The sequence below is a fragment of the Sinocyclocheilus grahami genome, unplaced genomic scaffold, assembly GCF_001515645.1.
Source record: "Sinocyclocheilus grahami isolate Dianchi unplaced genomic scaffold, SAMN03320097.WGS_v1.1 scaffold1256.1, whole genome shotgun sequence".
Lineage (NCBI taxonomy): Eukaryota > Metazoa > Chordata > Actinopteri > Cypriniformes > Cyprinidae > Sinocyclocheilus > Sinocyclocheilus grahami.
The window spans coordinates 189859-216659 of NW_015506435.1; the positions used below are offsets into that span (position 1 = coordinate 189859).

The 26801-nt window shown below is 37.4% G+C and overlaps 1 protein-coding gene across 1 annotated transcript in view; it reads right to left on the reverse strand.

Moving 5' to 3' along the window:
- The window catches only part of LOC107568545 (calcium/calmodulin-dependent protein kinase type II subunit gamma-like), a 50531-nt gene that overhangs the window by 13644 nt on the left and 10086 nt on the right, over nucleotides 1-26801 (reverse strand). Inside the window, exons 3-13 of the mRNA XM_016254509.1 lie at nucleotides 17175-17234; nucleotides 14248-14302; nucleotides 13658-13723; nucleotides 11840-11912; nucleotides 7234-7336; nucleotides 6417-6500; nucleotides 6124-6218; nucleotides 2325-2447; nucleotides 1970-2053; nucleotides 1482-1524; nucleotides 1155-1217 (exon numbers count right to left, since the gene is read on the reverse strand). Of these exons, the coding sequence (XP_016109995.1) occupies nucleotides 1155-1217; nucleotides 1482-1524; nucleotides 1970-2053; nucleotides 2325-2447; nucleotides 6124-6218; nucleotides 6417-6500; nucleotides 7234-7336; nucleotides 11840-11912; nucleotides 13658-13723; nucleotides 14248-14302; nucleotides 17175-17234 (849 nt within the window). The remainder of the gene's footprint in view (nucleotides 1-1154; nucleotides 1218-1481; nucleotides 1525-1969; nucleotides 2054-2324; nucleotides 2448-6123; nucleotides 6219-6416; nucleotides 6501-7233; nucleotides 7337-11839; nucleotides 11913-13657; nucleotides 13724-14247; nucleotides 14303-17174; nucleotides 17235-26801) is intronic.

Sequence of the window (26801 nt, forward strand, 5' to 3'; positions counted from 1 at the left end):
CACATCGTCAACAACTGCCTCTGATTATTAAATCATATGTACTTCTGAAGCTTAAATAAACCATTGCAACTATTAAGTATCATTGTAAAGCAACAGAAGCACTTGGCAGAGCATTCACAGACATGCCACTTTCATTAAGACGTATATGAAGAGGCGAGAAACTAAGAAATAAACTAAAAGCAAGACAAAGGGACATGTGGTTCCTGTTGCTTCGGGTCCTCCATGCACATAAAAGACACCCAAACACATGCTGAAAGGTACTTCTGAGGGACGCCACAGCGATCCCCACAGTGAAGACTTCAGTAGAGTGGTTCTTCTCAACAAGTCTTCCCTTAAGAGCATGCTAATACATACATGATGTAGACATTCATTCTTACTACAGGCAAATGCATGTCAGCATCCACCCACAATTTCATAACAGTGCAGTTGGTTGACCATAAGCCGACCTGACTTTGGACTGAGGTATAGAAGGAGAACGAGCCACCTTAAGAAACCATCAACATAAAACAAGGCAACTAAATCTGTAATGCAACTCTTAAGTATAACGCCGTTCCTTAAGGTGACTCTGGCTGAAATACCTCCACCGGAACATCCCTGGACCATCACCAAGAGCACAGACCCATAATGCATTATGTTTCCAGAGAGACACCACTTGGAAGGCATAATACATTTTTTGTGATACTCTTCTTACCATCCCAACCTGCTGACAATGACACAAAACATCTTCTGACAAGTTCACAGCATTTTTGTAGAGACATTCAGTGCAGGCTGAATGCAAAGGTCGCCTTTGACAGGAAAGGAGGGTTCTTTCATCCAAGACTTTGGTCAAAAGTCATGAAGCACAAAGGGATACGAATGTGTCTCAGGGTTGGGAGTGACAATTTCAATTTTATTTTTATTTTTTGCTTGTTTTATATTTGTCAATTCGCTTAAATTTCCCTCAAGACTTCTACTGAATCAAATTTTAATTTAAATATTCTAAATTCAGTCAACAAACCCAAACCCTGGAGCGTGTGTAATGTATTTTCTGCATAGCGAATAGCCTCTCAGAAGAGTTTCAGTGCCCATGTGTTGGCAAGGGTATAGCAGGCTCCCCTTGGTCACATGCTGAGGCTGAAAGTGGGCAACGGCCCCCGAGTTCCCATCTCACGTACCTTCTTGTGCCAGTGCAGCTGTGCTGGTGGTGGGGGCGGCGGGGCTGGTGTGCTGCCGACCCACTATTGGACAAAAGAGCATGTCGTTTTGGAGAGGCTGACTCAAGGCAGAAGCTCAGCCTTTCCGGTATCACAAGGAAAACTTACCCAATTTGTATCCTAACAAAGCAACCTAAAGCAAAGCCCAAATGCCTCTATGCAGTCAGGAAAGTGGGGCCAGATTAGAAAATCAAAAGTTTTGAAAGAACTAAATAAACGTAACATACTGATCCCTCAATTCATGAGCACAAGTCTCACTCATACGTCTGAAGCTAATGAGACATTCACCTGAGAAGTTCCTGGACACCAGCATGGTGGTCAAAATGGCCCCCTGCAGGAAACACAAATGCTACTTTAGTATCTTATCTAGAATTGAAATCAAAATTAACATTGCTAAGGACAAAGTTTTCAAACATTCATTCATTTGGATAAAGTATTAATAATGGGTAATACTAAACAATTAGGTTGAGTTTGTTACTATTAGTTAATGCATTTGGTGTCATTAACTAACAATGAATAACATTTTTACAGCATTTATTAATTTAGGTTAATGTTCATGTATGAATTTACAATTTTACTTTGTTTGTTCCTAATTGACTAATTTTAATGTATACTTAACACTTGTAAAAAAAAAAATGTATCAGTACATGCAGAAATAACATTAACCTATATTAATAAATGCTGCAAGTACTGTACTTTGTTTATTCATGTTAGCGAATACATAAACTAATGTTAACATATTGAACCTTATTGTGCTGGAAATGAATGAATCAGACCTTTAGTTTTCTGCGGGCGTTGAACTTGCGCAGACACTCAACGGTTTCTTGACGATGCACCATGGAGGCGACAGTGGAGCGTTGCTAAGTGGGAAAAAGACATCAGTCCTTAGGACAAATCTTTATTCGTATACGTCATGACAGATTGTTTATAATACAAGTTGTATATAAAGTCTCATTTGATGTTTTTCATCAACAAAACAGGCTAGCACATGTTTACTTCATTGCAGATTGGCGTGTAAGCTGTATGACATTATGCCAGTTGTTGGATGCAATTGTGAAAAGCTGGGTGACAACAATATAAACCAGCCTTGAGAGATGCAATGAAAAGTGCTGGGGCTTTAAGTCCACTTACACAGACCCACGGATGTTTGAGTGCTTGGTCAGCTGTGATCCTCTTTGCTGGGTTGATGGTCAACATCTGGTTGATGAGGTTTTTGGCCTCTGCGGTAACAGTGTCCCACTCTGGAGAGGGAAACTAAGACATGAAAAGACAAGAGAAAGAGAAGATGACAGTTTTCTTGATATACAGTGAGGTCTACAGTGAAAAGCTGTGGTTTGTTTAATTTAAACCTGGAAATGAAAAGAAAGATTTTGAAACAATTATAACAAAAATGTTATGATGAACAAAATGTATAAGAAACATTTAACATTTATTCATAAACAAACTAAGGCCCAATGACATTTTTTACATTTAAACACGAATTTTCTGTATATAGCTACTTTAAAAGGATATGTATTTTGAACAGCTCTACAGAAATAAACATGAATTTAATAGTTCTAGGTCACTAATCATAGATATATTTGTGACAGTGATCATGTGTACAAACGATGTTCTTCCAGTGAAGCTCAACATGAACATGATCATCAGGGTTTAAACAAACTTGAGTCCATGAAGTTCCACGTGAAAACAAAAGGGGGACAAACCAGGTACTAAGATATTATGAATGTTACATCAACTTTATGCTGATGCTGATCATATAAACTAATGAAAACGCACGTATTACATTAGGAAATAAAGAAAAATAGAAACATTTTCACTAGTCCCAGACTTTTGTATGAAACAGAGGGCTCAAATGTATACAGACATGGACAAACACACAGATCAATGGCGTCCATGGCCTGTAATGGATTTCAATAAGATTAAAGCAGAGCACCTAAAGCGATGGATGGCAAAGTGGTGTTTTTCACCTGGATGGCTGAAAATGCTGAAACCAAAACGGGCCTTCGTAATCACATCTTTCCCACACCGCAGCACTCCATCAAATGGACAATGGCACTATACAACAAACAAACACTACAAACATGCTACACTCCAATGCACTTAGAGAACCTTTCTGGACTAAAAGGGATGGTGAAAGCACAAATGAAATAAAATTAGGGTGAATCCATATACTTTAATCATGTTAGATTGTTTACAAACAGCAGCTTTGAGCTACAGCTGGTCACTGCGCTGACAGACAAAAATATGACACTATACCATCTGCAAGATTGTTGTAACCTCATATAAGCTATTTAGAATAGTGTTAATAGGAAATATCCCACTCTAAACTGGTTTTCTTCTAGGATTTGAGGTGGTGATGATGATGATGAAGACTCCTGTATGTTTCTGAGCTCTAGAGGAGGGGGCTGCCATCATTTATTATTGAGTAACTCTGCTCCCTATCCCAACCAATTAAATATTAACAACGGCTTCAATCTGGGTTTGCCACTCTGGGTCGATGTGGTGGCAATAAAATCTCTGTATGGGGCCATGAGAGCATCTTTGTCAACATGTTGATGGGCAATAAAAGACAGGTCTAATAAAAGGGCTTTCACTTTCTGTTCCTGGTTGAGCTGAGCACAGCTAAAATAAACAGACCTTTTGTTCGACACGCCTGTTTTGTAAGCGCCTACTTTAAAGGGGTCATATGATGCGATTTCAATTTTTCCTTTCTCTTTGAAGTGTTACAAGTTCTTGGTGCATAAAGAAGATCTGTAAAGTTGCAAAGACTAAAGTCTCAAATCCAAAAAGATATTCTTTATAAAAGTTAACCACGCCTACCTAAAACGGCTCGTTCTAACATGCCCCCACATATCTACATCACTATGTGGGAAGATTTGCATAACGCCACCCAAATGTTCACGCAAAGAAAGAAGGCGTAACTTTTATTCTCGCTGTAGTATTGTTGTTGCCACCGCCATGTCGTGGAGACGCTGTGTGTTTCGTTGTGAAAGCGAAACTACTTTGTTTGGCCTTCCAAAAATGGACACAACTAGAAATCAGTGGTTAAGTTGTATTTACAACACTGTTCCAGAACACATCAACCCAAATATTCAGATGTGTGCAGTACATTTTATGAAGGACCTTTTCCTGATCCTGGTAGACTACAATGCCGGTTGTTCTGACTCAGAGACTGTAAGTATATTTTTTATATTTAAAGAGTTTTTATATTTTATATATTTAAAGCGAGTTTTTTGGGCAGTGTAGAGTAGGGCTTGTTGTTTGTCATTTCTCCGATCACAAATGCAGACATGTTTTATGTTTACGCGGCGCGATGCAACGCAACGCGTAAAAAGACAGTACAAGTCATTATAATCCATAATTATGTCCCCACTGGATGCAACGGATGCCTCGTTTATAATGGGTTTTCGTGTTTTTGAATCATTGCTCCGGCCTGACAGGGCATCATCACAATATGATAGGGGCATAACATTTCCGTAACACACTTGAGGTATTCGGCCAATCATAACGCACTGGATAGCTGGCCAATCACAACACACCTTGCTTTTCAGACCGATGAGCTTTGTAAAAATCGATGCGTTTCAGAAAGGCGGGGCATTGAGGAGAAACAATAATGTACAGTATGTGGAAAATAATGTGTTTTTTTAACCTTAAACCGCATAAACACATTTTATTACACCAAATACACAAAATAATGTTCTTTTTAGCAACATCATATGACCCCTTTAATTACATCAGATATGTGAGCAGGGCTTGAATTTCGAAACGGGATTGCGCATATTCTACTGATTCATGCAGTTTCCGCGGGAAATTTCAGCGTGAAAGACGCTCTGGACAGATGGAATGTATCATTTGCACATGCTTTTGAGTATTTCAATTTTAAACATTGAAGTGCTCAATTCAGTACTTGCGCGCTCTCTGTGAGACCCCTTTCTGTGAGCTCACACCCAAAGCACGCGCACATAGAGCCGCATCTGAGAGCGCGTGACTACAGAATAAAGTTGTGTTGCGCCTTATTGTGCATAAACAGCCAAATACGTACAAAATTATCTCAAAATGCCCGTCTTGATGAGTATTCACGTAAACAGTCGATTTATACTAAACATTGTCAGTATATAGGCTATTAAGTGAATGTAAACAGTTGAGAAACAAAACTTATGTGTAACAGTTAGATCTGTGCATGTGGTCTTAAAGAGACAGCAAACTAAATAAACCTGCTGCTGTCTGTCATTAATGTTTATTTATACATTGAAGACTAACCAGTGTTATTTTAAAGTTAAAGTTAAATAGATTATTCAGTTTCTGTACCTGAATATTACTGTTATAGCTGAAAAACTTAAAGCACAGTTCATTTTAGTCTTGTTATTGTACTTGTTTGTGCCATTGCTTGTCATTTATCTATTCTTATTTTATTACTGACTCTTTACTTGTCTTTTTTAGTTATATATAAATTCAATTCAGAGTTTTAAATCAAAGTTCTTTTTAAATATCTTCCTCACAATATAAATATGAATCAGCAACATTATAAATTGTAAAACACAAATACACTGGGTGACGAAACCTTTAGGTTGGATGATTGTAGTTTAAAAATATGTCTAAAAAAATACAATGGTGCAACTGGCCGACCCAAGGTTCATTTTGGAATTTAAAAAGACATGTGATGTGAAAACTTTAAGTGTTCCTTTCACACATGTACACTACCAATCAAATGTGGGATGCTTTTGAAATTGAAATGAGTGGGATATTTTTTTAAAAGATTTTAATACTTTTATTATTATTATTATAACAAAAGATTTCGAACAATGAATCCAAACTTTTGAATAGTAATGTGGATATGAACAAATATTCAGGTCTGATTAGATTTAAAAGAGTCATTAGATTATAAAGCAGTGAGAGCTCATTGAGGCAAACAGTGAGTGTGATTACTCACGTCATAGGCTCCAGCCTTGATCTGTTGATACAGTTTGTGCTGGTCCTCGTCCCAGAAAGGAGGGTAACCCACCAGCAGGATATACAAGATCACACCTGCCCAGGACACATAAATAGGTAACTTCATACTAGTACTAGTCCACTGTTCTTCCAAAGTAATGAGACTGAATCACATTTTTTTACACTGATTATTCACAAAATTGGACAAATACTCAACACTATAAGACACCAGACCAAAGAGAGTCTTGGAATCATTTTAATGTGAACACTAAATAAAACAGGTGAAAATCTTACCACAAGCCCAGATATCCACTGGTTTGCCATAGGGATCCTTTCTCAGGACTTCAGGGGAGAGGTATCCAGGGGTGCCTGCAAAACCTGTAAGGCCAGAGCGTGATTACTTACATTTAATATCTAAAATGAACAGATTTCAAATTTAATATCTAAAATGAACAGATTTCAAATCACAAAATCTTCAACACAATCTCTTTATGATAACCAAATTCTGAACATTACAAATAAGGCAACAACATTTCAATTTGCATAAAATAAACTAAAATACAAAAATTGTTTTGTTTTTGTAAAAAATAAATAAATAACTTCACTTTCTTATAATGCTGTGAAATATGAAAAGCACATAAAAAATTCCCATGATGCTGGACAAGCTTAATCCAATTTGTCCACTGGCTTTGTCGTCTGTAACCTTTGACCTGGTTCAAGTGAGTAGTCTTGACTCAAAAAGGACAGTAAACATTGAGAAAACTACTCCATATTTCCCAAGAGCACAGAGTAAAAACACAAGCTGGCTACTCTCCAGAGCTCTCTAGTCCCAACAAGAGTCACAGATGTCACTGAGAGCAAACAGAGCATTAAGAAAAATCATTGCTGGTTGAAAGTCAGCTTTCAGAATGAGTTAACGAGCAACAGTGGCATCTAAATGAGCGGATACATTTTCAGGGCTTTGAATATTTGTTTGAGAAACCAGAGAAATGAATTTGGTCTGTTGAATTTAATTCAGTCTTGCCTCAGGATGATCTAGAATGGCTTCAAGTCAAATCCCTTTAAGGGATGAGGCTACCAATGAGTTGAAGGAAAAGCAGAGGAGTCTTACCGAACCAGGCCTGCTGATCTCCCTGCACTTCAATGGCAAGGCCAAAATCAGCCAACTTCACTGCTGCCCCCTTCATCTTACTGGCTAACAGCAGGTTCTCTGGCTACAGGAGTACGCATGACAGAGAAAAGGGCAGGAGAGAAGAAAGTAAGAATAGTGAGCAATAAAGTGAGGGAGGAGACAAGAACAAAAATGGGCACATCAGAACTGAAATCTCCAATATTGTGATTTTAACATTAAAACATAAAGCTGCAGTGTGCCATTTCTGTCTGTTGTACACATTTTAACGTAGCGTGCAAAATTGTACTGGGCAAAATAGGCCCACTGACTATTGTCAACAATGTAGTGATGTACAGCTCATACAGAAGTCACTTTCAAACCAAGCAGCTTTCTGTTTCAAAATCTGTGTGGAGAAATTCTTCACCCTCATGCAAAATTCCTAATCGCAAAACAACTTGTTTTGAATGCTACAAGTATTTATTTATATACTATTATAGAGATTAATAACATTTTGGATTAGCTTTTATTTTTATATTTTCACTTACATTTTTCCACAGACAACTTTAAATGTGACCACACCTTTGTTATTTTATACTATTTCACCTAAATTAAATAAAAATAACACTAAAATCTAACAGAACTTGTTCTGAATGCTTCAAGTATATTTAGACATCACTAAATTATAGTGTACAGTATGCAAATATAGGGATGGCATGGTTCAAATCATACTTATCTGACCGTCATCAATTTGTAGCAGTGAATGAAGAAGTATCATATTGTTTACAAGTGCAGTATGGAATACCACAAGGCTCAGTACTAGGACTGTTGCTTTTCACGCTTTACATGCTACCCTTGGAGATATCATCAGGAAAAATGGTGTTAGTTTTCACTGTTATGCTGATGATACTCAGCTCTATATTTCTTTGTGGTCCGACGAAACACCAATTTGCAAAACTAACAGAATGCATAGCTGACATAAAACTGGATGACTAGTAATTTCCTACTGCTAAATTCTGAAAAAGCAGAGGTGTTAATTATCAGACCAAAATCCTCTACATGTAATAAACTAGAACACTGTCTAACACTTGATGACTGTGCTGTCAATTATTCATCATCAGTTAGGAACCTAGGTGTGCTATTTGATAGCAACCTGTCCTTTGAAAGTCATGTTTCTAGCATTTGTAAAACTGCATTTTTCCATCTTAAAAATATATCTAAATTACGACCAATGCTCAGTGTTAAATGCATAAATGTTAATTCATGAGTTCATGACCTCAAGGTTAGATTATTGTAATGGTTTTTGGGTGGTTGCTTAGTGTGCTTAATAAACTCCAGCTGGTCCAAAATGCAGCAGCTTGAGTTCTTACTAGAAACAGGAAGTATAACCATATTAGCCCGGTTCTGTCCACTCTGCACTGGCTCCCTATTAAACATTGTACACATTTTAAAATCTTGCTCATTACTAATAAATCCCTGAATGGTTTAGTTCCTCAGTACTTGAGCGAGCTAGCATTGTTCAGGAGGCAAACACACTCTGTCAGTTTAAATCTAGATTAAAGACCCATTTCTTTAACCTGGCATACACATAACACACAATCCCTTTTCTATAATTCAAATCCGTTAAAGGATTGTTAGGCTGCATTAAATAGGACAACTGGAACCGGGAACACTTCCCATAACACCCAATGTACTTGTTACATTGTAAGAAGAATGGCATCTACGCTAATATTTGTTTGTTTTATTCTTATTCCGAGGTCACCGTAGCCACCCAGATCCAGTTCATATCCAGATCAGATGGTCACTGCAGTCATCTGGATCCAGTCTGTATCCAGTCCAGATGGTGGATCAGGACCTAGAGATGACATCTACAGCCCTGAATGTCAGCAGAGACCATGTCAACTAGATGAACCCAAGAGACAAATCCCCCCTGTGAAGACCTCGTCGGCCATTGGCACAAGACCACGAGAACCAGATGAGTCCTCTGCTCAATCTGACTTGCGTTGCAGCCTGGAATTAAACCACACCATGCTGGTTTCGTCTGGCCAGAGGAGAACTCCCAAGGTTTTTTTTCTCCATTTCTGTCACTGATGGAGTTACCTTGCCACTGTCACATTTGGCTTGCTTAGTTGGGGACAATTTCTGGCAACATTGTTGACTTGACTGCACAGACACTATAGGAAGAGAACTGAACTGAGCTGGATGATGACATCACTGAATCAACAATGAACTGACTTTATCTGATAAACTGACTGTTTTTTATTGTCCTCTTGCATTATCAGCACACGGTTTTTCTGTTTAACACTGTAAAGCTGCTTTGACACAATCTGTATTGCATAAAGCGCTATTTACATAAAGGTGACTGGACTTGGATATTAATTTTGACATTTGCATGAACTGTTATTAAATTAAGCGTTTTCAAGATTAGATGACAAAAAAGGTAATACAAATATAAAAATAGGGAAAATAAAATATCCAGTAGCACGAGCCAAAAGAATTATGAAGTGCAATTCATGGGCATTCACTCCCACATGGCTGCTCATTCATTCTGTGTATGATTATGCTAAAGGTGATTATCAAGCCTACCGACGCTGAATTTAATCAGCTGTGATCTGCATAAAAGGACGTAAACGTATCCAGCATGTTCTATGAGGAGTGTCTTTCATCATCACATTGTAGGAATACTGAGATCTGGACTTGAACTACAGTGTGCATCAAGTGAGAGAGACAGAAATGGTGTGCATGCTTGTACATGTGAGAGAGAAGAAGAGAGAGATTGCATGTGGTGTCTGGAGGTGTCTAGTATCTCACTGGTGTGTGTGTGTGTGTATATGTGTAAAGCAGATGTATAGCTGTGGCAGCACGCTTATTGCTCTAAGCTGCATAATTCATGAAGAGACAGAGAGGAGGGCTTGTTATCTCATGCTACGAGAGCAGGGGTGAGCTGCTCTCTCGCCCTGCTGTCCTGCACACCCCGCTGCCTCTGAATGCTGCAGGCACAGCCCTGACCTGGACACTGCACAGACATCCTGCAAAAACTGCGCCAACACGCTTATAGTAGGATGGACACAACAGACTTTCTGTGATGTCACATTATATTTTAATGAATGTTAATTAGGGGATGCTGACATAGCTAGATTAGTCATAAGCCAAACCAAAACCGGATTGGTAACTCATGCAGCAGATATTCCATGTAGGGATTTGCTCAAATGTTTTTAAACTGCCTTTAATGGCTTTGTATGTATTACAAATGTCTGGCATAATGTATTATGTTGTGAAATAAAAACACTAAAAAAAGGTTTTAAGTGCTAGGCATCCCATCTTAAGCATCATATCCTAGTATCAACAATAAAACAAACGGCAAATAATTAAAAATTAACTGCACATTTATTGGCTAATTCTCTACAACTGTTTTTTCCCACTTAATTTAAGGGGATAAACAAGTGAGTGTTATTTTAGTATTACTTATATACTATTATAGTATTTAGTAATTATTAATTATATTTATTTTTATATTTTTGGTTTCCATTTTCATATTAGTGTATATTTTAATAATTTTATACACTTTTGTCATTTTTATTAGTTTTTTTAAAATGTTTCTATTTAGCTTTAATTTATATTTATTTCAGTTTTAGTTTTAATAATTTGAGTTCTTCATATTTATATCAGTTAGTTGCCTAAGCAGAATTTCTAGTTTTTCATATAATATTTACATACATTTTATCTGTGAACTTCATCCTTACTCCTTCAATAAAAATCAGCGCCCAATGCCCTTGTCCTGCAACTCTAGGGATTTCGCCTCCCTCCTAAACATTCTTTCTCTGTCTAGTTTTCCTTTTCCTCCTTGTCTGTCTGTTCAAGAGTTCTGTCTCTTTCCCTCTGATGAATTAGAGGAGGCAAAATGACTCCCCACCAGACACGCTCACCATCATGCCGTGACTCTGCAGCCACCATGACATCACACAGGTTTCCATAGCAACCGGCCTACCTCCAGTACTCCTCTGTCTGTCTTTACTTTTAAAGAGGTGAACTAGTACAGAAAGTAATGGTTCAGTGTTTTTTTTTTTTTTTTGGTAGGGGTGGGGTTAGACGCATTTTTGTCCACCACATGCCACTGATCTATTATGCGTTTCATCAGTTATTATTGTAAGAAAAAAAATAAAACTTGAACAAACACAATTTCACCTCCTAAACAGGCTCTACTACATCTACATCTACTCCTAGGAAGATGTGGAGATACAAAGGAAAATCATTGTAAATTTCAATTTCAATCCAATATGAGGTTCACATTGAATGATGGCATTTAAAGAACAAATCTCTCCATCATCCATTAAATGTTCCTTTGTTTGCTTTCTGCATTGTGCTTATCAAATGACCCCTCAGGATTAGCCACAGCCAACCGGCCGAGCTCTGACGTCAAGAGAATGAAATAACACAATCAAACGGCATACATTTTCTCCGGTGTCAAGTTTGTGTCCACACAGCGTTTAATGTTGCAAGCACATGTCGGAGTGTGTGCAAATGACGCCACAGAGTTGCCAAGAGGAGGAGGGCTTGGATGACGCAAGCTCCCGTATTGGCATGTTGCCACAGTGACGGCATGACTCACCTTGAGGTCCCTGTGCACAATGTCATGCTGGTGGATGTGGCTGACGCTTTCCAGGATCTGATTGATGCAATGACTGAGAAACAGAAAGCAGAGGGGAGGAAAAGAGGAGAGAAACCCAGGTATTAGTACAAGGATCTAACTCCAGATAGAAGACTGGGTGCAAGAAATCCAGCTACAGAACCTGGCCTGTGCAGATAGACTAAGCTTTGCATGAACAGATAAATAATCTGGTTTGTTTTGTGGTTCTCAAAGCTGCCAGAGAAGGTTTCCAGGATGGAAATGAAAATACATTTACCATGTCATCCAAATGTCAAACAAATTCCTGAAGCTGAATGCGTGCGTGTATGTATGTATGTATGTATGTACAGGTATGTATGTGTATATATAAATGCAGCCTTGGTGAGAATAACAGACAAAAATCTTACCAATCTTACCACCCCTAAACTTCTGAACAATAGTTCATGTACGTATATCTATATATATCCCAGTAATACTACACAGACGTGCATGTGTTGCTCTGACAGACTTGCACCGCAGAAGTCTTTCCATAGACAGTGAGGGGACAGAAATATCAAGCACCGTTGAAGCTGGAATGCTTCTAAATGCAGCGAGTGGAGCAGCTCATTATTGAGCTCTGAAACCTGTTCAAAAGGTCGTGGCCCGAGGACAGAGGGCGAGTTGGGTGGGGATGACATCTCTCTAATGAAAAATAATAAATTTCCGAATGATTCGGTTTATGTAATGAGAGAGCAAAAAAGAGAGAGCCTGCAGAAAGAAAAGCAATGGCAGTCAAGTAAAGAAACAGCCCCATTAGATATTCCCTAAAGCTCTCTTGAGGAAGGATGGCGAGGAAGGCATTTCTTGTGTCCAAATTTGGCAAAATCTGTGGACTGCATTCCATTCCATCCCATTTCGGAGGCACTTTCCAGTAAAAACTCTCTCTGTTCTCCCCCCTTGATGCAAACTCTCAGAAGCAGCCTTCATGCAGCAAGTCTGGAGAGTGGCTTCCAAAAGTAATTGGAAAGTAACACTAATTTTGTTGTTCCGGTTTAGTGCTGAATATGAAGTGGAAATGGACTGAAGTGCAGACAGTCAGTTTTAATTTAAGGGGATGCCTATCCAGGCAGCAGGTTAAAAATAACACCACATTTCAGGCCAGCTGCCATCCCTGTTAAAGCACTGAGAGTATTTACATAGTTTGACATTATTTGAAATAAAAATATCATGTTTAATAATTAGTTGCGTAACCTTGGCATTTAATGATTGTCTCACTGTCTGGGGCCAAAGGGCAGTGTTAGAGACAGAATATTTTCACTAAGGCCTTACAAAAGCACTGTGGTAGTGCCATGGTACAGTGATGGCAGCAGAAAGTAATACCATGGTACTTTGAGTAAACAATTAAAGAAAAGACTATGAGATTGATGTACCATAGTATTTACAGAAAAAAATCCATTAATATTTTATTATTGTATATATTACATAATATATTATTTATACAAATCCTTTTAATATGCTGATTTGGTGCTCAAGAAACATTTCTTATTATCAATGTTGAAAACAGTTGTGCTGCTTAACAGTTTTGTGAAAATTGTGATTTTTTTTTGTATTCTCTGAAAAGAACATTTAAAGTATCTTTTGATCTTTTTTCACACAAGTGTCTTTACTGTTAAATTTGATCAATTTAATGCATCAGTGTTGAATAAAAGTACAAAGTTCTTTCTGACTTAGTGACCCCAAACTGACCCACGTTAGTAGTGTATATTATTTATAAATTACAACTAAACGCAGATATGATTTTAGGTGAATTTTTAAACTTACCTTGCATCTGCTTCACTGTAATATTCTCTTGCGACAATGTCTTCAAACAATTCTCCACCAGTCACACTACAGGAAGAAATACAGGCTTTATCAACAACTCAAGTATGGAGAACCCACAGCAGTTCCATTCAGCTATAAACTATAAAGAGCACGAGGCCTGTTGAGGAGTATGTGGCTAATGGAGAGTTTTATCACCACGGGCCGGCACTTGAGTGTTGGGCGAGCGCTATCAGCATCCTGACACAAGAGCCCTGAGAGAGGGCCATACAGTCACAATCTACACACACATACACTTACATGTATGTCTTGCTCTCACACACACTACATTTATGCAGAGGAGTCTACATCTCAACAACACTTCAGACTCTGATAATTGTTTAAAATTATGTCAGAAATATATGGTACAGAGAAATGGGCTTACTGGCTAGAGAATAAAGTTTAATCAACATACTTCAATTACATTTTCCTGTAATTAACAAAGTTAATTAACAAACTTAATTACTGCCAAACAAGGCTGAAAGGAAGTGGAAAGTGTGAGTATACAGGCCTCATCTCAACAGAAGATCACACTGTCTGACTCAGATACTTACAGGTCAAAGACCAGGTAATGAAAGCCTTCTTCTGCGATACTGTCATGGAGACGCACTGTTGAGGGAAAACAGAAAGAGAGAATGAGGTAAGACAGAGAAACAACATAAGCAGAATGAACAGAAGGAGCTTTTATCCTTTTCTTAACCTGCCCATGAAGTCATCCTCATTACAAATCCCAACCTTGCTGCATAATGCCTTCTAAGGCAGCATCCTAGCTGAAATGAAAATCGTAACTGACCCATCTGAAACGTTCATAAAGAGCAACTCCAAATACCTAACAAATTAAATTTGGCATAGTACATCATTCGTCTCAGAGAAGGAATTCTGGTCTTTGCATTACAGAGGGAGCGGTGGCACTGCAAGTAAAGCAAGGAACATTTGTTATCCTGATTGAAGGTAATGAATTTGTCATCGGTTGTTACAGATTTGAAACAGTGCACCTGCCAGATCTCTCTCATGCAGCCATTAAGAGACCCTCGGCTCGCTCTCACTGTGTGTGGGTCTGTGTAAATGACAGCGTATATTAATCTCAGCCATGTGAGGGAGGTGGCTGTGCTAAATGAGGGCAGAGAGGGCAAAGCAGAATTATATTATCTCCACATCCACCCAGGATCACCCACAGCGCTGACACATACACACATTCTGACTGGAGGACTGCGTTTTAACACAATTCATACCGAAGGTGCTGTGAACAGTGTTTGAATGGAGAGTGATTTTAACAGGTGTGGACAGAGCCGATGTGTGTTGTACTCTGATGAAGATGATACTCTCTGAACATATTGCCCTAATGTTTTTGACTTGAACTAGAGCTATACTTTACTGGTATAGCACTAAAATTGGAAAAAAGTAATACTAGCCGTTTCGCATGCATATGTGTGTTTTGCAGTAACGTAGCTGTGAATGTGTATCCACCTTATTTTTTCCCATAAGAGCAGGCGTGGCCATTTGTAAATTTTATCGGACTGACTTCCAGTGTCATTTGCTTCCAGCTATTTTTAGCTGTACAAAACAGCTTGTTTTGCTGCTTGATATTGCAAACTGGTGTCTTACCAGTGATTTTAACATTATTTTAATGTATTATCTTAATTATGAACACACTGGTTTGTAGTGAAAAGAGTTATACCGTTTACTGTATTTTGTTATTGTACTCGTTATTTCCCTACCGCGGCTAATGAACCGAAAGTCTCACACATTCACAGAAAACGTCTTACTTCCGCATTGAAAAATAAGGTGGATAAAATATATTCATATATAAAATAAATATGTAAAATAAATACAATACCGTTCAAAAGTTTTTTAAAACAAATTAATACTTTTGTTCAACAAGTATTAAATTGATCAAACGTCACAGTAAAGACACCTAATGCTAATGTATAAAGATTTCTGAATACTGTAAAAAAATGACAGCTGCTTCACAATATTACAGTTTTTATTGCATTGTTTAATCAAATAAAGGCAGCCTTTGTGAACATTCAGTAAGAGGCTTCTTTCAAAAACAAAAAATCTTACTGATCCCTTTTTTTTTTTTTGCATCTCTGAACATTTACTTTATTGTACTATGAAGTTATGGGTTTTCACACTATTAAAGAGCTCCACAGGGATATATCTGCTCTTGTCGTGCGTCTGTGAGCCGACTGCAGTCATGCACTCATATCTGCTGGTTTTTGGAAGAGGGTTTGTTGACAACAAACCCCACTGTTGATAACATGTACAAAGGCTGTAAGTTACCCTGCATGTGTTGTGTATGTTCAAGACAAAAGGAGAGAAAAAGAACGAGTGTGTATTAGCTTGAGTCTTTGCCGCCATAGGCGATGTGCTCCTTAAGAATGCTCTCTCTCTCCTACACACACTTGATTGCTCTTTTTGTTAGGAGTTTATTGGCAGTCCATGCAGAAAACATGACAACCTGAGAGAGAGAAAGAAGAAGAAAGGGCCGTTCAAGATGGCTAGACAGTAAAAGGTACAAAAGACACATTTAGGCCACTGGAAATGGAAGGGAGAGAATACATGAGAGAAAAAAGTGAGGGAGGAAAGACAAGAGAGTATGAGGGTGGGAAAGGACAAACGCTTCCTAGAAAGAAGAAAACCAAGGCTACAAATAAGGAAACGTCAAGCAGAATGTCTGAGCTTCTGTTTGCATTACAAGAAACATATGATTTACACTGCTAAGGACAAAAAACATATTTAAAGTATCAAAAAAGAACTATATTTGACTTACAGCTGTCAACACCACTGGTGATTGTGTGCCACATGAACAACTGTGGCTACTAGGGAGTCATTAACAATGAACAATAACTTGCATTTTAGATTGTTCCTTACATAAAGCTATAGTATGAAGACTTGAAATAGCCAAAGTCATACTTTTATGGTGTATCTCTGCCTTTTTTGGAGCCTGTCTGTTTAAATCACTTCTGGGTGAATTATCCCTGTTAAATAGTCTGGTGGTGTGTGTCATGTAAGCACAGTTTAAGGAGATTTTCTTGAACAGCACCAATCCTTTTGTTTTAATCCTGTTGTTTTCCTTCAAGTCTTCGAAATCCCCAAACACTTCATAATGTTAACTTCACAAATACTTACTTTTTTTGCACCTGGTGATTATCTAGCTTCCCTCAGTGCCCAATGTCACCATCCTGAAACATTTTAGAAACTCACACCTTACGGTCTTCCACAACACCGTGCTGTTCACACACACTGAAGGGAGCCTGAAGGGATGATGCCTGTGCTATTTCCATGATTTTGCATGAGGTGGAGATTTTGTCTGTGTGATCTGTTTTGTCAGTCACATCCTTTCTCATGCCATGCAAATAATCTTGTGTTGACTGTGACTAGCATGTTTGTACAGTATGTCTCACTGTGTACAGACACGCACGCGCACACACACACTATTGTTCTCAATTACTCAAGGGAGAACGGGATCAAGACTCACCTATGTTGGAATGTTTGAGCAGACGGCAGATGCGGGCCTCTCTTTCTAGCTTCTGATGATCTGAGGTTCAAACACAGAAAGAACAGCTCAGCACATTTAACACCTGCATCTCCACAAGTGTCAAAACACAAACATTATCAGTGAAGAATCACTAACATTACCGCTCAAAAGTTTGGAGTCTGTAAGATATTTTTTGTAATGATATTAAGTTTGTTTGATCAAAAATACAAACAGTAATATTGTGAAATACTATTACAATTTAAAATAACAGTTTTTTGAATATATTTTAAAATGCAATTTATTGTCATGGAAGCTGAATTTTCAGCAGTCATTACTCCAGTCTTCAGTGTCACATGATCCTTCAGAATCATTCTAATATAATGATTTAGAGTTGTGCTGCTTAATATTTTTGTAGAAATCATGATACATCTTTTCAGTACTCAAAAGTACAGCATTAAATTTAAATAGAAATCTTTTGTAACATTATAAATGTTTTTACTGTCACTTTTCTGTCAATTTCTTAAAAAATGTTTTCCCCCTGACCCCAAACTTTTGAACTGTACAGTAAATTTCTCATACACAGCTATTGTTCAGCTTCAGAAGCCTTGGAATATTAGCACACTAATCATATGGATCACTTTCACTATGTGTTTATAGTGCTTTTTTGTCATTTTGAAGCTTGACAGTGACTTTTCACTTTCATTACATGGAAAAGACTGATGTGATCAAATAACCCTGAGACGGACATGAATCCCAGGTGTAAACAGGACCTGTGACCAATGCAACTGTTCAGTGTCATATAATCAATATTAAGCCTATTGCCCTATTCTTAGCCAGAATATAGTTAATGACTGTGTGTACATGTAATGGGCATGAAGATGTCCACTCTATAAAGGAAGCGGCTGAGATTAATATAAATGCCCATCCTGGGATATTGAGCATCAATCTCTAAAAGGATACAAGGTCATAGCCTCTTTGGGAAACCTTTAGAGAGTTCTATGGGAGGGAACTAAAACGGACACACACACATAAACACACACAAACTGTTTCAGCTGCGTAAATACATAATACATATATATAGTTATTCTCGGACCATAAACAATGATGTTACGCACATCCATTTAGGATAGAGAAATGATCATGTGATATAAAGAGAAGAGGGACAGAGAAGTATCAGCATTGAAAAGCATGGCTTTTAACGCGGGCCGGCTGTAAAAGTCAAGCATCTTAACTAGAGTCGTCTACCCTACTTAAAAAGAATGCCCACGTGCACTCAAACACAGGGATCTGCTAGTAGGAATTCAAATCATGAACTCAATGCAGGCACTCCTGCTGGGTCAGATCAGTCTCATATAAACACAAACCGCTCTTACACATAACATATCCTCAGTCCAAGATCACACTGTGCCAAGTTTGAGCCAGACCTCAAACTAAAGAAACTTTTCGAAAATATAATGAAAGATGAAGAAAGTACGAATGACGCAGGGTGTTTATATATGCGAATTATGTTCCTTTCACAGGCCTTTATAAGGACCAGCCATAACCTCTATGGGACAAGTTTGTGAATTTAGTACTCAAGAGTGAATGCATGTCGATCTTCTACCCAGAAAGCATTCAATCCTTTTGACAGCCCCAAAGCATGATTCTCAGAAATGACATCAGCCTCAGTCTTGAAGTATCAAAAATTCATCTAAAAAACCATCACCACTACACTATACTAGCAGTCACACAGCCTTAGCATTCACGGTACTTCTCATGGACACACACGCGTACACACACACACACACACACACACACACACACACACAGACACAGACACGTTTCAGACTTTAAGTGATGATGTTTTCATCATATACAAATGGATGTGGGTGTAGAATCACTGGTGGCTTAAAGCTTTTCTGAGAAGTGGGACCAAATAAACATCCCTCTGAAAGAGTGAACTGTGACTGCTGCGAGTGATGTGCGTGTGCGTTCGGTTTACGGCAGCAGATGTCTTTTTTACCTCACAGAATTAATGCAGGACATTTAATATTCAGCCCTGCCGCGGCTCCCCACAGAACAGTTAATCTGAGTGTGAGAGATGGCCGTACGACTGTTGGCATGCAATGACTGCGGAGAAAACAAACACACACATAAACTAAACACTTTGAGTATGTGTTATAAAACTTGTTTTTATCATTTGCTGCACCTTCTGCATGCAGTTCATCCATTGCATTATAAATCAAGTTTGAAGTGGAATAAACATAAATTCACTGATAGCTGTGATCTGATGCAAACGATAAAGGCATCTAGAAAGAGAAATGGCTTGAGTGGCTTTTTTTATGCTCATGCTCTTTTTGTGTGCTCTCTCGTTTTCTTTCTTTTTATCCCATTACTTAAGAGATAAATAAATGATGTGTTGTTCAGTGACCATCTCTAAAATTCAATTGGGCTAAGTGCTGCTTTCTCATGGTTCGGTCGGGTCCATGATATCATGGACTCTCAGAGAGAGAGAGATTCAGAAAACAGGAGCGATACACTGACTGATATAAATGGCTAAATGAAATATTAACAGGTGTATAAGTGTCCTGAGATTGGACCAGCATAAAACGTTGATATCATAATGAGCATGACAGGAGCATGACATATTTACAAAGAACGTAAATATTCTTTTCTTTTTCAGCAGATGGTCAGTGTATAGACCAATTTGGATTAGACGTCACGGTTACGTCACATGCAGATGCGCGTGCATTGTGGTGGCAGAAAAACACTGTGAACAAGTAAAGGGAAACGGGTAAAATCCATGGAATAAGAGAAAAAAAATTTAGTGTTGTGCCTTTGGATATCAGAATTGGAAAGCAAATAATTTTTATAGAATACTGGTCAAAGACACCATTTGAAGCTAAACGCAGACGTTTAAACGGACATACTATGAATGAAAACTGCTATGATTACTCTACTTTTAAAGCATAAATTTGATTAAAAAAATAGGCCTACATAATATTCACATTTGCAGTTCATAGGGGACATATTGTATTAACTTAGCCCTACAGTTACAGCATGAAATATTATTTAAATCCATTACAATTAACATTTTACACAACATTTATTTATTTTATCTCACAATTCTGACTTTTTCTTGCAAATACAAATTTATATCTCCTAATTTGGACTTTATAACTCGATTTAACTCAAAAATCGTGAGTTTGTCAATTCTGAGGGCAAAAAAAGCCAGAAGTGTGGGCTATATATTCTGAGCCGAGGGAAAAAGAGAGAGTGACAAGTTGTTTTTCCTTTTCAGTATTGTGAGATATAATCTCGGAATTGCGAGAATAAAGTCGGATTTTTGAAATATAAAATCAAATGTACCTTTTTTTTAAAAAATGATTTTATTCTTCTCTAGCCGTAAAATACACAACATTTATTTATTTTATCTCACAATTCTGACTTTTTCTTGCAAATACAAATTTATATCTCCTAATTTGGACTTTATAACTCGATTTAACTCAAAAATCGTGAGTTTGTCAATTCTGAGGGCAAAAAAAGCCAGAAGTGTGGGCTATATATTCTGAGCCGAGGGAAAAAGAGAGAGTGACAAGTTGTTTTTCCTTATCAGTATTGTGAGATATAATCTCGGAATTGCGAGAATAAAGTCGGATTTTTGAAATATAAAATCAAATGTACCTTTTTTTAAAAAATGATTTTATTCTTCTCTAGCCGTAAAGGCTATCTCTCCCGGCTTTTCTGCAACCATGATGCGCACGCATCCCGAATGTTTACAAACCTATAATTAGCCTATATACCTAAATACAATTTCAATTTAAAACTACTATTTGCATTAATTAGTATATTAATACACTACCGGTCAAAAGTGTGGGGTTGGTTACGACTTGGTGTTTATTTTTTTTTTAAAGATGTCTCAGCAAGTCTGCATTTATTTGTTCACTAATATTTACTATAACAGTAATATTGGTGAAATGTTATTGTTTTTAATACAATATAATATTATAATATAATGTTCTGTAATATACAGTATACTACTGTGAAATATTACTGTTTTCTATTTTAATATATTTTAAAATGTAATTTATTCCTCTAATGGCAAAGCTGAAGCCATTACTATTAATATTTTTGTGGAAACAGTGATCCATTTTTCAGGATTATTTGATTAATTTAAAGATTAAAAGAACAGTATTTATTTGGAATAGAAATATTCTGTAATATTTTAATATCTGCAGTCACTTTTGACCAATTTAATGCATCTTTGCTGAATAAATGTATTAATTTCTTTAAAAAAACATCTTACTGACCCAAAACTTTTGAACAGTAGAGTCAGAATTATTCATAGAAATGAACATAGTTCATTGGTGCCACACTTTATGGACTTTTGTTTTCATTTTCATCCCTCATATTATTTGACCTAGTTTCTGTCTCCCCTTGATTGTGTCATCATGTTCAGGTGTTTCGTGTCAATTATCCTCATTTACGTTCCCCATATAAGTTGCAGTCTGTTCAGTGTTTGGTTGTCCGGTCTTGTCTATGGAATACGTCTGAATTACCCTGGTGTGTGTGTGTGTGTGTGTGTGTGTGTGTGTGTGTGTGTGTGTGTGTGTGAACAGGTACGTGGTAATAGCAATGGAGGCGTTGGATCAGTTGTTGATGGCATGTCATTCCCAGAGTATCAAGCCGTTTGTGGAGAGCTTCTTACACATGGTAGCCAAACTGCTGGACCCCCTGCTGTGGATTACCCTTCTGTGAAGTATTAAAGACTGTTTATTGTATCTTCCTCGTTTACGTGCTTCTTTCCCGCACCACACCGTGACAATTGGTCTTAACTATAGCCCGTTTATGCTCGCCAAGCAACGAAGAATCACATGCATTAATCTTAAACGTGCAGTAACAGATCAGCTTTTACGACAGCAACATCCGATCAGAACAGCGCATTTTATACCATAATTTAAATATAGATTCGTTTTTAAAGCACAGGAGCTCTTTATGAATGTTTGCAGGTGCTCTTTCCAAACTCCTTAAACAATAAAAATGTCAAATCAATTAGTTTCTTTTTTTGTCTATCATTGTCTGCAGCAAAATAACTACTGTAAGCAAGTCAATACAACGATGACACTTAAGCAGCACTAGTATGAACAGATGCATCATGGGCCAATCACCTCAAATGCACCCATGGGAGGATGTAAATCTCTGTGGTCAAGCTCACAGTGCAAAGAAACATGTAGAATTAGGTGAAAGAGTTAAAAAGGGGAAGGAAACATGCTGCCTCATGCCTAACTGCTTTTACGGTTACAATTCAACAGAAACAGTTAAATGCAAAGCAAATGGTACCATTTATATATACTTACCCTACTGCAAGTATCTAAATTAAAATAGTACCATCATTGTCTTGGTACAAGTCTTATTTCTGTTCTGGATTTGTAAACAAATGCTACACAGCAAAAATCAAATGGCTCAATTTCATTTAGTTGAGTCCAACAGCACTGAAAAACACATTGAGCAAATGTGCGCACATATGTGCAAGCTGCTCTCACAGATTCATTTACGTCACAGGACACTAGGCACGATACCGTACACATCTACACTTATTAAGAGCACAGTCAACCCAGACACTGAACAGACAGCAGGGTCACTTCGACGCGGACTGGAAAGGCAGAAGGACTAGACATTACAGACTTAGCTTCACAGGTTATCACTGCCCAAGCAGTTACAAATATGCTCCTGCATGAACTAAAAGGTGAACTATTGTGCAGTGCACATAGCTCTGATGAGAAAGACACATGCAGAGACAGTTATTAAGCCACTTGAGGCAATGGGCGGACGTTATTGTGTTCGCATTCTTTTCAGATCATCGTCAGGGTAGATGAAAGGGCTCAAGTGACGTTAAAGATTGAATCTGTGAGTACAAAGAAGCAGGGATTGTGTGAGTTCATTTCTCAGCAGGTGAATCTCAGGAGAAAATGTCGGGAGGACTCTGTGACATAAGCGCATGGCATCTGGGGCAGGGTCAGGTCTCTTCTTCCTGCACGCAAGCTGTGGGCAGATTTCCAATAGCTTGGATTTATCATAGCTGTGGTGATCCAAACATACATCTAACTTGGTCAATCAAGACCTATTAGATAAACTTTAAGATAAACATACAGCGTACTCATAAACAAGGGACATGCACAATTATGTGGGCTGTTTATCACGTATATAGCATCTCATAAACACAATGCTTTCTAAAGACTAGTCAGAAATCATAATATAAATTGTGATTTGTTTGTTGTACTGACAGCAAGACAAAAAAACAATATATTTAAGTGTGTGAACCTAAAGTGAATACAATACCATTCAAAAGTTTGGGGTCATTAAGTTTTTTTTTAAGAAATTAAGATTTTTATTCAACAAGGATGCATTAAACTGAATAAAAGTGACAGTAATGACATTTATTAAATTCTATTTCATATAAATGCTGTTTTTTTTTTCATTTTGGCAACCTTTTTTTCCTTTTTGCTCGTTCTTTTCTCTAATAATCATCTCATAGCCCTCCTATCCTCAGCACCCCAGAGACGTGCCCTTGTTGTGGCCTTTGCACTCATTCTGTCTGCTTGCTTTATTTTTTCATCCTCTGTTGGCTCATCAAGGCTGACCTTAGTGTCTTCTCTGTTTACAAATTATGGGCTAATGTCGGTCGAAGTCTATTCACTGTCGTCTCGCTCTCGGTCCCTCCCTTTTTCCTTTTCTGTTAGTCAGTTCTTCTTATGTGACGACAGACAAAACACGGACGAATGTCATCAACAACCTGACTCATTTGTCACAACCGTGCCCATCTCTCTGACATGTCCTGCCCCCTTTCTGATGTTCTTGTTTACTATTCTTTTGCTGTCTTTTCTTAATGAAATGCAAATCTTATTTAGCAGTCTCTATTCTATTATATTCCTATGTTCCTACAGCAGTGATTCAGAAGCGTAGATATCTGTCAGTAGAGGTGATTTAGCAGGCAGGGCTTTTTTTTCCAAAGCAACTTACTGTACCCTTATTACAATGAGAATGTCTCTGGAACAACCTGGAGTTAAGTGTCTTGCTCAAAGGCATGATAACTCATGGTAACTCAGTGTGATAACTCATCTCCTTACAGGGTTTGCACCAGCAACCACCCAATTATCACACCTTAGACAAGGCTACACCACCCCTCTACTTTAAACTGCATAAAGCCCAAGTTCAGATGTGTAGATACAGTACCAGTCACACTAAATATAAAATATTTATAGTATCTAGTAGATATCTATTTCAAAATTTGGGGTCAGTTCATTTGACCTTTATTCAGCAAAGCACATTAAATTGATCAAAATGTGTATTCATTACATTCATAGTATTAAATGACATTTATAATAATGTTACCAAAAAATTATATTTCAACCAATTGCTGTTCTTTTGAACTTTCATTTTATCAAAGAATCCTGACAAATAAATGCAGCCTTTGTGAACACAAGATACTTCTTTCAGACTTCTTTTAAAAAGATGTAAGTGTATATATAATATAAGTATATATGAAACCTTTTTAATGGTATATACAAATCAAATGGGGAGCATTCGTTCAGTCTTAAGAGTGACAATGAACACTAGTAATTATTGACCAATAAGGGTTTGACAGTACTGATCCTGAGATCAAAGATACAATTTGATGACAATGAATTAGGGATGCACGATATATCGGCCACCATATCAGTATCGGCCGATAAATGCTCATTTTTTCTGTTATCGGTATCGGCCTGATAAGAAAATTTGGCCGATATCTTAAAGCCGATAAATAATGCATTATTTCCTTCAGAGACACTTCAGATGCGCGCTGTTTGTTTGCAGCCTTTTGTGCAATTGTACGTTGTAATATTGTGTTTATTTGATGTATATCTGATTTATCTCATATAGAATGCGTTTGGTTAAGTTAAGAGTGCTTCAGTTTACCGGTGATCGTCTTTAGCTCAGCGCACGCAGCTCAAACAGCAGTGCACAACATTAATAACTATGATTGGGAATGTCGTGTATATAACATTCTAATGAGAACATTATTATAATAAAACGTTGTGAATTCTTTGGGTTTAGTTGCCGTGTTTCAGCGCGTTGTTATGGGAAGAGCGCATCCACAACAGGATCACACATTCTGACTATAGCATGCAATAACTGCGTCATTTGTCATTTCATATATAAGTTGTAATATTATGTTTATGTTGTATTAATATTAATCTCAGGATGCATTTCCTTGAGTTAAATAAGCTGCCAGCAAAACGCTTCAGTTTACCGTGTTCATTCAGCTCTTCAGCTTCAGCTTGAGCTGCAGCTCAATGGCTGCTATTTAAAACAGTGGTATTAATTTGTTACTTTTTCAAAATCATTGATATATTATTAATAACAACAACCACTTGTATTTTTCTCTTATTATTTTCATCAACAATATGGTTTAGTAATTAAAATCATTTAATTATTGTCCGTGCAGAGGCTATTCCGTTTTATTGATCTGTGGCGCATTCATTTTGATTCTTTACATGTGTAATGATGTCCAGTGACTTGTTTGCATTATTTATGCATAATTTTATTTATTTGTAAGGCTTTTTTATGACTAAATTTGGTAATGGGAGAGTAAAAATATTTTTAAAACGTACACCGTTCAAACTAGGCTGCTTATGTTGAAGTGTTTGGGATGTGGCTTTTAATGATGAGACCTTTTTTGTAATCAGGCTCTCAAAAAGTATATAACAATTTGGATATAGATTTATCGGCCAACATATCGGTTATCGGCTTTCAAAAATAAAGAATAATCGGTTATCGTATCGGCCAAAATTTTCATATCGGTGCATCCCTACAATGAATGAACCATAAAATTACTGAAACACTTATTTGACATAATATTTACCCAAAATAAAACTAGAAAACTAGAAAATGTGCATTGTTGTTGGAGAATTGAATCGAGTCAGAATCTTGACAGACCACTTCTGTCAAATGGACACTGGGACACTGGCAGAGGCCGATAAAAATGACAAAATATTGGCTGATTAATAACAAACTAATGGACAGTACTTAAATACTCTCTCAGATATCCAGTCCAGCTATGACGCAGCAAGTTCTCTCTCAACAGTGACACATCACACTTAACTCAGACACAAAATTAAAAATACGTGGTAGGTAAATTGAGCTATTATTGTTCACTCTTCCTCCTTGTGATTAAATATTGAGAAACATGAGACATGCCTTGATCATTTTATACTATATATTTTACTTCTACAGTGCTTTGTTAAATTAAAAATAATATCGCCCTTTTAAGCAGTTTCAAATGCCAAACACTATAAATATCAAGATATATCTATAATATTGATCAAAAGGCTGAAAAATATTGAACATTCTTATATTTTCAATGATGTCTTTAAAATATAAGATATAATTGAAGTCATTGAGGGTAGGAGAGGGTGTGAGACAGTTCTTTCTCTGGGGTAAACAGAGTGATTTGGACAGAGCGATACTGCTGGAAGCGACAGTGAGAGGGAAACCGCTTCTACCTGGAACCAGATCCAGTCGCCTTTTATTAATACAGTTCAGAACGAAACAGGCCCTCCAACAGCAGCAAAGCCTGAGGGGAAAGGAGTTTGTGTGTGTGTGTGTGTG